Consider the following 12,987-nt stretch of genomic DNA (forward strand, 5'->3'; position numbering starts at 1 on the left):
AGAGCTGGGACCTGGGCTCCGGGTCGAGTCATTAGGGGCTGGAAATGCTGCTCCTGAAACCAACCGGCTCCTCCCTGCTCTCCCAAAGCCATCAGAGAGGAGGCAGCGTGTGCATGGAGCACACAATACCCTTGATGCTCAGCGTCCTCCGTGCTCATGAAACAAAGAAACTCCCAACTTCTCCCTCCTGCCCAGGCTGGCACCCTCTCGCCTCGAGGTGCAGCTCTCCAGACCCTCCGTCCCTCTCTGCCTGCTCCTAGCTGCTCCTTGCCCCAACCTCAAGCCTGAGGGGACAGCCTGTCACTTTCCTTAGCCTCTTCAGGAAGTTGCTCAATGCCTCTCATGCACGCACATGCTAAGCCACCAGTCCCACACACTGCCTCAGGAGGACCTGGACCTTTCTAGCCTGGTCCTTCGTTTCAAAGATTCTCAGTACAGCCTTTGGATTTCAACTCCAGGCTGACCACAAAGCAAATGCAAGTGGGCTCAACAACACGACCGTCCTCCCTTCCCTGCAGCCCCTAAATCCTGCTGACTGAATGGAAGTCCGTTCTAGCCAGCCCCCAGGTGGCTGAAGGCATGCCACTTCCCACAGAGGGTGCCTGGTTACCATAGGTGCAGTCACAGCAGAAGCGGATGATGAGTAGGATTTCCATGGCAACCTCTATCCTTGCAGCAGGGACCTGCAGCCATTGCTCCAGGCTCCTGGCTCTCCTCAGCAGACCAGCCACTCGGCCACCTTGCTGGCTGCTGCTGCACAACCTCCAGAATCAAGCAGCCGCTTCCTTCCGAGTGCTCATCCAAGGGGGAGGGCAAGAGCGTGGAGAGGCAGGAGGAGAAAGGGAGGGGAGGGAGGAGGGACCAAAAGCTTGCTGGCATCCTAAGGAGGAGCACGTTTGTAGCTGGCCTGATGCCTAGGGAGGAGAGGCAGGCAGACACACACACACACACACACACACACACAGAGGCAGGGAGGCTACCACGTTCATACAGCTCACCGTTCACTAAAACAAAGGAAGACAACTGTAACCCAGACCACTCTGCAAAGTACCTTCCATGGTGACTGATGTGTGGCTGTCCTTAGAGTCCTTGGGTCCTTTTACTTTGAGTTCCTGTGAGAGGGAGGGGAAAAAAAAATCACTACCTGTTCTGTCCCCTAGCTTCCCTCTCTTGTAGCTGAGCTTGGTGAGAAGAGGGACTCTGAGGCCCAGGACGTAACAAGAGGCAAGAAGGCAGACTCTGAGAACCAGAGTCGGGACTGATTGCTAGAAAGTACCATGGCAAAAACAAAAACAAAACAAAACAAAGCTCCTAAGACCCACCCTCTGATGCCCTTGCCTCTGGAGGATGAGTGTGGCCAAGAACAGAGACCCTCTCGCTGCCAACCACTCCTCAGGGATGTGCACAGTAGCCCCAGGAAAGCACGACTGAAGTCAATATGCACTAGGTATGCCGGCTGACTTTTGGGAATGAACACCCTGAGCTGTGGCAGAGAGGAGATGGGCTTGGAGTCCACAGGGTAGTCCAAGCTGTCCCCTCCCCATACAAGGACCAACGCAGCCCCTAGGGCTGTTCCCAATCCTCACTACCTAGCCTGGAACCTAAGGCACGTGGCCCAGGAGTGAGTGCTGGGAAGACTTGGATCGTCAGATCAAAACCTCTTCCACCTGCTGTAGAGGATACCCCAGCCTTTGCCATCAGGACAGTGGCTGTAATCGGAGCTGAAATGCAATCCTTACTGGGCAGTTTGAACCAGAGCCTAGAAGAGGCATGTCCTCCTGAGAGACAAGGGGCAAGGTGAGGCCAAGGTCAGATGCCCAGGTGGTACTGTCTGCTCTGCCTGAGGGAAGGCAAGGTCCACATAGTAGCAGTTCATTTCCCACTCTTCCCCAGCTGTTTCTAGAGAGAGAAAACCCCCAGGAACTGAGCTTGGCACGTGGGGGGTTGGGGGGGGGGACTCAGCTTCTCTATGCTGAGTCTGTCTCTCACTGGTGCCTGGATTCCCTGCTTTAAGGGATTTTGGTCCACACCCCCTCCAGTGCAGCCTAGAGGTATGAAATCACTGCTGCTACAGAGGAGAAGGGCCTAATTGCAGTAATTAAGTGGCAGCGCCAGCAGGAAGCATCAGCGTCATCTTACTGAGTGAGTCAAGATGAGCAGCCACCTGGCAGAGAGCCATGGGTCTGGCTCTGTCCTCTGGAACAGGCTCTGGGGGTCGGGATGGGGGAGCTCAAAGCACGGATGCATCAGGGTGGAGGCAGGGATGCTTATGCTTAGGTGCACAGGGAACAAGCAGTCAGCTGGGCTAAGAGGGGAGTCCAGTTCATTCTCAGAGAGGGCAGGGTGCTGAGAGGAAGTACCAATTCTCCAGACTCATGACTTTACCCAGGGGGACGTCCCCACCCTTGTCCCGTCCTCCCACAGGGTGCCACAGCCATCTGATCCAGGGGTTTGACAGAAGACACAGACACAAGCCTTCTCTCTGTTCTTCCCGTCCTTCTAGAAACCGATCAGAGCGCGCGCGTGCTTCCAGAGATGAAGCTCTAGTTTCATGTGCCTGTACCCCAAACCTTCATGTTCCGGTCTGCGCTTTCTGGTAATCACACTGTCACGGTTTCCCTTTTTCTTTTTAAGTTTTACTTTTATTTATCTATTTAGGCACACACACTCTCTCTTCTCTCTTCCTTTCTCTGTCCCTCCCTTCTTCCCCCCTCTCTAAGACAGGCTCTGTGTGTGTGTGTGTGTTGTGTGTGTGTGTGTATGTATATATGTGTGTGTATGTATATATATGTGTGTGTATGTGTGTGTGTGTGTGTGTGTGTGTGTTGTGTGTGTGTGTTGTGTGTGTTGTGTGTGTATGTATATATATGTGTGTGTGTATGTATATATATGTGTGTGTATGTATGTATGTATATATGTGTGTGTGTATGTATATGTGTGTATGTATATATATGTGTGTGGTGTGTGTATGTATGTATATATATGTGTGTGTTGTGTGTGTATGTATGTGTGTATATGTGTGTGTACACACACACACACACACACACACACACACAGCACCGGCTAGCCTAGAAGTGGCTATATAGACCAGGCGGCCTTGAACTCACAGAGACCCGCTTGCCTCTGCACCCCGAGTACTGGCATTAAGAGGCACTCATAATCACATTTTCATCCCCACCTGCCAATCTGCTGTGCGATCTCTAGCCTGACTGCAGCTTAGGTATGACTTGGAGTCCCAGCAGTTGAGGAATTATGTCTCCCTTTTCTGGCACCAAAGCAAGGGAGAGGGGATCTTCAAGGCAGGACTTCCAAAACTACAGAAGTACCCCCTACCCCTAGCTCCCTCTAAGGCTCTCTTGTCCTGAGCTTGAACAGGTGCTGCCTCCAAAGCTAGTGGCTTGCCAGTGTCACAGGAGCTGCCGGATACAGAATGAGCTGAACTGAAAGGATCCTAGACTACCAGCCTCTCCCTGCCACTTCCTGGATAGAAGCGCCAGTGCCAAGTGGGGCATGGAGATGCACACCTGTAACCCTAGCACCCAGGAGGCAGAGGCAGGAGGCCAGCCTGGGCTAAAGAGTAAGTTCCCAGCCAAGAATACACGGTAAAACCTCGTCTCAAAAACAAAACGAAACAAGAGCAACACAGGAAGTGCCAATGGCAGGTGATTTCATACCTCTGCAGTGCATGTGCAGGAGGGGAAGGCGGAGCTGGGGCAGGCATGTTCCTGGCCAAAGGGGTCTAGGACTTCTGTTCTTAACTGGGCCCGGCTGACTCCGTGAGACTGCAGTCTCACATGCTTAGTATCCACCTTTCAAAACTACTTAGTCCAGAGTTCCTCACACTTCCCTTTCTGACAGTAAATCAAGAGCTTGTCAGAATATAAACTCCTGCTTCTGACCCACCCTCCCCTCTTGAACCAGAAGATCCGGGTCATCAGGGTACACACCTGTGATCCCAGAACTCAGGAAACTGAGGAAGGAAGACTGGCCTGAGCTGCACAGAGTGAGAGAGTGAGATGGGGTAGTGGGGGTGGGGGGTGTGGATAGGGGAGCGGGGATGGAGGGGGTGAGGGTGGGTGATGCTCAGGGAGAAAAGGAATGAGCTCTCCAAGAATGGAGGGGCCTGGACATTTGCATATTAAATACTGCAATTTTTTAAGTTATGTACGTGTATAACTGTGCGTGCATACGTCCACATAACTACAGGACTGAGGAGGCCAAAGGATCAGATCTGCAGCTGGGATGACCAGCGGTCACTCAACTTGGGTGCCAGGAACCCAGCTTAGGTCTTGAGAAGGACGGTGGGAGCTTTTCACTGCGGGACCATCATCTTTCCACCTCACCCCCACCAAGTTCTGAGATGAGCTGGGCAGGTCCAAACAGCTCGTTCCTCAGGAGAGGAAACAAACAAAGGCCAAAGGTCGGGAAGTAACTTGGGAAAGTCACAGGGAATGTTGTCCCCCACACCCCCTTATTTTTTCCCCTCCTCCGTTCCACTTTCTAATCTGAAAAAATAAGTCAAGCCGATCGATATTCTTATATTAAGAGGAAAAATGTCAGTTGCAAGAAAGCAAATGTCAGGCAGGGCATTATTGTGGTGAATGGCTTCCCTGGGGCAAGAAAGGGAGTCGGTGCCCAGACTTGGAGGCTTCTCACCCTGTTAGCAGAGCCCAGGGTGGATGGGGTGGCTGTGGGGAGAGCTGCGTACCTCAGAGATCTTCTGGAACTGGTTGTTGGACTGGCTGCACTTCTCAGCTGTCTCCAGGGCGACTTTATAGTTGTCCACAAATGCTTTGTACACGCCAAGCTGACTGGCCTGCAGGGAGGAGACAGACGAGGAGTAGGGGGTGAGAGTGGGATGGACAGAGGGTTAGTGAGCTGCTGAAAGCTTACCCCAAGCTCCTGAAGCCCCCTTAGCACTCAGAACTTCTAACTCAGCCCCAAAGGACCCGCTGGAAACCAAGGGAAAGGCAGAGATGAACATATTACAGTATCCCTTTGAACTTGACAGTTTCCATGGAAACTGGCTCAGCCAATAAGGGTAACAAGGTGGTACTGGGAATGGGGAGGGCAGGGCAGGCTTTGTTTGCATGCCACAAATTCAACTTATCCCAACACCTGGTTTTATGTACTGTTGTTTTTGTGTGTGTGTGTGTGTGTGTTTTGTTAGTTTTCCCTTTAGCACCACCAAGGTCTCCCAGGGCTTGAAGCCTCTTGGTGCCTTCTGCATCGTGTAATTAAACAGAGCAAGGGAGACAAAGCAGCAGGGTGGGCACAAATAACTTGCTCAGCCCCTTCTCCATACTGAGTCCCTAAGGTCCTATCCCCACCTTCTTAGTCTCCAAGGAGTCAGAACCCCTGCCTCATCATACACCTAATGCCACCTAATGGACCCTAACACTTGCCCCGACAGGCAAAAGCCTTGCTGCCCCTAGGACACAAGGATGGGTCTATCACCCTTTCTTCTAAAAGCAAAACTGAGGCTTGCTAACTTAATTACTTCAGTATTTATGGCAAGCCTTTTCTGGGCTGTGTAAAAGTATTTCCTCCTGAGAGAACCAAGAGTAGGCATACAAATTAAAGCTATAAAGTGTGACACCACGTCCATCTGTCCATCTGTCCATCTGAAGAGTCAAAATTTAGGGTCTAATGGCACTGAGCTTTGGTGCGAGCCCTCAGACTACAGTGTAAGTCAATACAATTAACTTATCAATAACGAATCAAACTGACCATAGACACAACTTCAGCCTATGGCTTGGCAAATCCACCATTAACACAAACCACAGCATCATGTTGTCTAATAAAGTGACCACGAGTCACATACGAACACTAAACATGTACAATGTGACCACTGCAAGCTGACATATGTCACCTGTATAAACTGCACACCGGGAGCAGAGGCAGATGGGTCTCAAGGCCAATATGGTTTATATAGCCACTTCCCCAGCCAGGAACACACAGTGAGAACCTGGTTCGACAAGATAGATAGACAGACAGACAGACAGACAGGCAGGCAGGCAGGCAGGGAGGCAGACAGACAGACAGACAAAACAACAACAAATCCACATTGGATTCCAAAGACCAGCATAAAAAAGGAGGACATAAATTATCCTCTGCATATAATAACCTTTTTCATTTTCTTTTTGAAACAGGTTTCGTGTAGTCCAGGCTGACCTCAGACTTGCTATGTAGCTAAAGATGACCTTGAACTCCTGATCCACTTGCCTCTATCTTCTAAGTCCTAATTACAGTGCACACCACCATACCTAGCTTCCCCAGCAATTATTTTTTAATTTATTTAATTTTGTATGTGTGGATGTTTTACCTGCATGTATGTCTATGTACCATGTTATAGGCAGTTGTAAGCCACATAACATGGGTACTGGAAATCAAATCTGAGTCCTCTACATGAGCAGGAAGCACTCTTAACTGTTCAGCCATCACCCCAATCCTTTAAAACATTGTGTTGTCTGTATGCGTATGATGGCAGGGTGTTTAAGTACCCCCGTGCTGCAGCAGGCAGGTCAGAAGACAACTTTCAGGGGCAGTTCAATAGTTAAGAACACTGGCTGCTGGACCCAGGTTCAATTCCTAGCACCCACATTGCGGCTCATAACTGGCTTTGACTCCAATCCCAGAGGATCTAAAACCCTCTTCTAGCTTCAGCTGACAGATGTGTGGTGCACAAACATATACTCAGGCAGACGCTCATGCACATAAAATAATCAGGAGTCAGTCAGATCTACCATCATGTCACCCAGGGCTTGAACTCGGGCTGTCAGCTATTAGCCACTGAGCAGCTCTGCATGTCTGTGTGCCCTGCTCCCTTTCTCTCTGCTTTTACAGTACTGCCCAGAGAGCCTCAAATGCTGGGTTCCAGGGATCCTTCTGCTTAGTCTTCCTGGTAGCTAGGAGAACAAGCAGGCACCGCCACGCCCACCTTGTATTTGTTTTTCTGGGCTCCTGGAGATCAAACCCAGAGCGCTGGGCATAAGAAGCGACCACGTCACCACAATTGGTTATTTTTACTTTTAAAAACTGTGGTTCCTGACTGGGAACACAGCTCAGTGCTGGAGTTTGCCTGTATGTGTGAGGCTCTGGGTTCAAACTCCAGCACTGCTTAAAAAAAAATAAATAAATAAACAAACGTAGTTACTAGGACATTTCAAATTATATATATGGGACCAGCGAGACAGTTCAACGGGTAAAATAGATTACTGCATTGAGTTCAGTTCCTGAACCCAAAGTAAGAGAGAATCAACCCCTGAAAGTTGCCCTCTGACCTCTACACATGCACCATGGCCGCACCCCACCATCTACACTCTTCCATACACATTAATAATTAATGAAATAATCGAAAATTATATGTGGCTCACAACCTATTTCCACTGGCTAGTGCTGCTCTTGAAAAACCTGGACGTGCCTGTACCCAAGGAGATCTGAGCTAGGACACTCTCATAGTCCTCAATTTCTTCCCCACGGTAGGAGAGGTGAACGAAATGTTTTTCAAGCACAGGAACTCGGACAAACACAGTTCGGGTGAATGGACACATGGATCGGTGCAAAAACTGTGGCCAGACTGCAAAGTGTATACATATACACACTTGCACATTTTAAGAGTGCATTCAGTGCCTTGAGAATATCAAAAATACAAACCGCATACTATGCGGTCCCACATCGAACTCCTACCTCGAGGCTCCAAGAGAAAAGGGGACAGGAGTGGGTTTTGTTTTGTTTATTGCTTATGAGATAGGGTCTCATGTAGCCCAGGCTAGTCCCAAATTCCCTATGTAGCCAGAGATGACTTTGAACTCCTGATCTTTCTGTCCCCACCTCCCAAGTGCTGGCATTAACAGATGTGCACCACCAGGTCTACGCCTGGCTCCTTCTTTTACTTTCCATTTTGAGACAAGGTCTCACTGAGTTACCCAGTCTGGCCTTGAACTTACAATTCTCCTGGCTCAGGCTCCTGGCTAAAACTTACATTTTTTTTTTTTTTTAATTAGAAAGTCTAACTAGGGGAGGGGCTGGCAAGATGACTCATCAAGCAAAGGTGCTTGCCACACACACAAGTCAGGTAACCCGAATTTGATCCTCAGAGTCCATGTAACGGTGGAACGAGACGGCGGATTTTATACACCCATCCCAGCTCACCCATATACATCATGCATACGCACTGATGATGATGATGATGATGATAGTTTTTATAAGAGAGATGGAGAGGGAGGAGGAAGAAGGATGAAGTAGAAAAATAATGGAGAAAAGGAGGTTTGGTATTTCTCTCACGACCCTCATCTGTTACGCTGAGAGCTGCAGACAGTTGTCTACTACATTATCCTCTTGATTTCCTGCTTTAATTTTTTTCCCAGTGAAATAGCAACACCACACAGCTGCTTCAGGCTTCCTTGGGGACCTCTCCTTCCAACAAAGGTGCTAGGAAAGTACACTGCTCCTGTGCCCCCCTTAAGATCAACTGGTTCCCTGAAGAACCCTTGTTCCTTCAGAAAGGCTGGGCAGAGGCCAGGGGCAGGTCCCTGGAGCCACCCAGGGAGGAGACAGAAGCTGGTGAGGCTGCCCTTAGGGACAGGGAAGCCAGAGAGGAGGGTGGAGAAGAAAGGGCCAAGCAGTGCAGTATCAGTGCAGTATCATAAGGAAAAGCTCCTGGGAAGGAAGGGGCAGAGGGTCTAAGTGCGTTTCCCTCCAGGGGACCCTTATCCGTAAGTTCCTTAAGGCACAGAGATGTCCCAGACACTTCCTAAACCAGCACAAATCACAGTCTTCCAGGAAGGGCTCTGGTGCCCTCTATTCTCACGACTTCTTTATCTTTTCTCTTTGAGACAGGGTCTCCAGTATCCCGGCCTGGCCTCAAACTCACTATCTAGCCAAGCATGAACTTCTGATCCTCTTGCCTTTTGCTTCCAAAGTGCTAGGATTACAGGTGCGGCTAACCACACCCAGTTTTATTTAGAGCAAGAGATTGAACTCAGGGCTTTCTCAAGCTAGGCAAACACTCAAGCAGCTGACCTACACCCCACCTGTCGTCGTAGCCTCCTCTATCACCACGAGAAAGACAAAGCGTGGATACCTGGGTTGCTACCCTCTTGTGACCCAGAAGCCACCTGTGTGCAGTGGTCATGGGTCATGCCAGGTACTTTCATCTCCATGGTTACCTGAGGCTGGAAGGCCAGGGGCCCAGTCTGCCAGGGTCATTAACTGGGAAGCGCAGGTTGCTTGGAAACAGGAGTTTGGCACTGGAATGATCTCATAAAACAAACAGCAGAGATGCTAATTCCCCTCTCTTGGTAATGGATAATCAAATACCCAGAGACTTCAGCCGAAATAAACTGCCTCCAGATGCCTGGCTTGCCCTGGCTCCACCCAGGCCTCACAGAGCAGGCAGCCTCAGAGTGGCAGACTGCAGCTCATGATGCTGGGAAGAAAGGGGGGTGGGAAGCAAATTCCTAACCAGACTGGTGGAGCGGAGACCAAGGGGACTCTGAGTCAGAATGATACAGACAAACTGATAAAGCTATGTAGGCTCATCCCTGTAATCCCAGCACTTGGGAGGCTGAGGCAGAAGAATTGCTTCGAGTGCAAGGTCGGTCTGGGTTATAGAGATCCTGCACCAAAAGCCACAGAAATACCAAACCGGAGAGCTCATCCATTCTGCTCTGCTTCTCTGCCCTCCCGCCAGGCTCGGGTTCTGTATCTGTGAGGGCCGAGTAGAGGCGGCCCCCATGTCAATCATCTCAGACTTCTGTGGACAGGGAAAGATCACTGGCTGTTTACCATCTCTGCACCAGGGAAGCAGCTGGGTCCCCTACTACCAGAATTCTGGGAAACAATGCCTCGTGAGTACCTCTTCCTAAAACAGCAGTAATGAGAAGAGCAGCAGCAGCAGGTGTTTTCAGGCACTGACTCACTCCTGCAATGATCCATTGGCTACTGGTGACCCTCTTCAAGGGCGGAAGCTGAGAACAGGAGTGTAAGCTATCGCAGCACCATCGTGGCAAAGCCGGGATTCAAACCCAGCTCCGACCTGGCTCCGGTTATGCTTGTCCCCACAACACTTGTGGCCTTAAAAACATGGCTGTCAGGACACAGGTATATCCTTTAATACTCAAGTTCTCTCCAGCCCCAACCAAGGTCTATCCATCCATTTGAATATCCACTCATCCACCAGTGGGGTAGTTCTGGGAGTCTAATGAGAAGAAAATACAAACTGTCCCAGAGTTTATACATTGGGGCGGGGTTGGGGGTGGGCAACGAGGATGGGAAAGACAAGTGTTCATGAGGGACAAACACGGGGCCTGGAAAGGCTTTTCTGAGGTCATTCCAACTTGGGAACTGACGGAGAGAAGCCGGTAGATGGGGAAGGCCATCTTATAAATAAAGCCATGGTCTACAGAGGTCAGGAAGTGCCTTGGTCTTAGAGGTCTCAGGCAGAACTAAGGGAGAGGGTGTCACAGAAGCCTTGGCAACAAGAGGACTTCTGTGAACATCTCCAACGTCAAGCCTGTGCTCTTCTCCTGTGAGTAGTAGCAGGTAACGCCAGCTGCTGGTGCGCTCTGCTCTGGAACCAACCATTAGTTAGGACCACAGCCGTCCAACGGCTTCATTTTGTAAGGGCAACACTGGGATGCAATGGCCTCCCAAGGCATCAGGCAAGCATCATCCTCCTGCAGCCTGTCACACTCTTCTTGGAGTGACACAGAGACCCGCATCCTGGCAGAGGAAGCTCCGTTCCAGTGCTCAGAGGACCCCGTGGAAAGGCAGCATTTCCCAGACATACACACAACCTGGCTCCACTGCTATCCCTAGAAACACTTTCACGGCTCAACTAGGATGGGGCTGGGGTTGAGGATCCAAATCCAGTTGCCCCAAAGAACTCAGCCCCAGACTGGCCTCGCAGGGCTTGGAGATGACTCAAGCCTTGAGAGGGCTAGAGTGACCAGTTCTAATGCCGGTCTGTCATGGAGATATGCTCTCATGGGAGACTCACCAGTTTCTGGAAAAGATGGCCCATGGTGACCTGGCTGTCCCACTGCTGCACCTTGGGGCAGAGGTTGTCGTAGAACTCCTTGTGGATCTCGTAGATGTCCTGGATCTTGTAGAAGATGGTCTCGATCTGCTGGATGGTGAGCACAGGCTGGGAGGTGGTGGCTGTGGCCTTCAGGGGCTTCATGGGCTAAAGAGGAAGAGGAACAAAGTGCAAAGGTGGTGATGAATGAACCAGAGTGTTGGCAGGTCCCGGGCAGATTGTGACACCGATTAACATGCAGTGACGCCCAAGTCCTGCCTAGACAGGGCCTCTGAAGGCAGGGCACCTGAAACATGATTTCTCAGAGCTGTTATCACGGGTCCCAACAAGCCATCTTCAGAGACAGGGAACCTGACAGCAGCCATCTGCCACAGCACATCCCTTCCCCAACCTTAGATCACATCTCTCGGATCATATGTGTTCACCGGTCCATTTAACAGGTCCCTAGTCTCTTCCACAATGACCTCATGCCCCAGTCATAAGCCTCTTCGTCATGCTTTAGCAGGAGAGAGTGTTGCCTGGGAGGCCAGCTCCTCAGCTGTTTACTTGTGAGAAAGAGAAGGCAGTTCTCAGGAGGTAAAACCAAAAAGAGACTCAAGACTAGCTCAAGCCAGGTCTGTACTGGTAGCACTCCAGAGGCTGAGGCAGGAGTATTGCAGGTCAGCCTGGGCAACATAGTGAGAGCCAGCCTCAAAAAGAAAACAATGCTAGCTCAGATTCACTGATACCTCAGTTCCTGTCACATGGTAAGGGAGAAGAAGGCACACACACACACACACACACACACACACACACACACACACACACACACACACACACACACACACCATGCCACCCTCCTACTTCCCACATCCGTGGCAGACATGCAGACATTACTAAGCGAGCGTGATGATCTTTCCCACTGAGTGTGGTTTTAGTCTCAAGACTCTTTCTCAATGCCTGTTGACATGAAAATGAAAGCAACCAGTCATCTTTGCTCATCTATACCAAGATCACCAGGGCCCGCCAGTGGAAGGGGCAGTGAGGATGGTAAGTCAGCACCAGCCTAAGCACTGCTGGGGTAACAGGGCTTGGGTTAATTCTCTTTAGAAAGAACCCTCGTTATTTTCTAAATCACCCACAAAGAGGCCGAGCACCACAGTGCATGCCTGTGGTTCCAGCTGCTGAAGAGGCTGAGGCAAGAGGACTGTTTAACCCCGGGTGTTTGTAACAACCAGGAAGACAAAAAGGAACCCCATCTCAAATGTTTAAAAGTGAACGCACAAATAAAATTAACGTAAATAGCTGAGTGTGGTGGCGCACACCTTTAAACCCAACACTTTTGAGGCAGAGGCAGGGGGATTTCTGTGAGTTTGAGTCAATCCTGGTCTGTATAGTGAGTTCCAGAACAGCCAGGGAGATATGGAGAAATCCTGTCTCAAAAACAAAACAAAAAGACAAACAAACAAACAAAAGAACAAAATCACAGAAACAAGTCACATACAATAACAAGCATTAATTTATCAGAAAAACTCTCAGAAGATGCTAAACTATATTGCAATGGCCTAGCAGGAGACAGGGTATAGACATATGGACAGGGAGGACAGACATACCCAAAGGAGAGCAGCCTACATTAGATATGATTACTATTCTTTTACTTGAAGGCGGTGTGGAAAGGGTTCTCCAATAGCCTCTGTTTCCTTGCAGACCTGGGAGCAGTGAGGTGATAAGAGTCAGCATGGACTCGTCTGAGCTGTCAGCGACTCAGGATGACCCATCTAACAGGAGAATCATTCGAGGAAAGAGTGGGGGAGCCGACAGCTGAGGTGCTGGGCTGCAGGGTCACCTACACCAAGGGAAGCAGAGCTACCTCTGGCTCCTTCTTTACTATGACAGCCAGCCTGGGTTGGTCGCAGAAGCCAGCCTTCCAGCCCAACTGCACTCCATCTTCCTTCTGACAGTGGCTA

At 50.2% G+C, this 12,987-nt stretch overlaps 1 protein-coding gene across 5 annotated transcripts in view; it reads right to left on the minus strand.

Annotated features, from left to right (window-relative positions):
* Abr (ABR activator of RhoGEF and GTPase) overlaps window positions 1-12,987 on the minus strand; it is a 195,890-nt gene that overhangs the window by 49,710 nt on the left and 133,193 nt on the right. For 4 of the 5 annotated variants that reach the window (XM_032912343.1, XM_032912346.1, XM_032912345.1 and 1 more), the window contains 3 exons: window positions 11,003-11,188; window positions 4,709-4,816; window positions 1,052-1,112 (listed from right to left, as the gene is read on the minus strand). In XM_032912343.1, the coding sequence (XP_032768234.1) occupies window positions 1,052-1,112; window positions 4,709-4,816; window positions 11,003-11,188 (355 nt within the window). Of the gene's footprint in view, window positions 1-610; window positions 933-1,051; window positions 1,113-4,708; window positions 4,817-11,002; window positions 11,189-12,987 lie in introns of those variants that run through there. The other variant, XM_032912348.1, reaches the window with a different exon arrangement.

The sequence above is a fragment of the Rattus rattus genome, chromosome 9 (genome assembly GCF_011064425.1).
Source record: "Rattus rattus isolate New Zealand chromosome 9, Rrattus_CSIRO_v1, whole genome shotgun sequence".
NCBI lineage: Eukaryota > Metazoa > Chordata > Mammalia > Rodentia > Muridae > Rattus > Rattus rattus.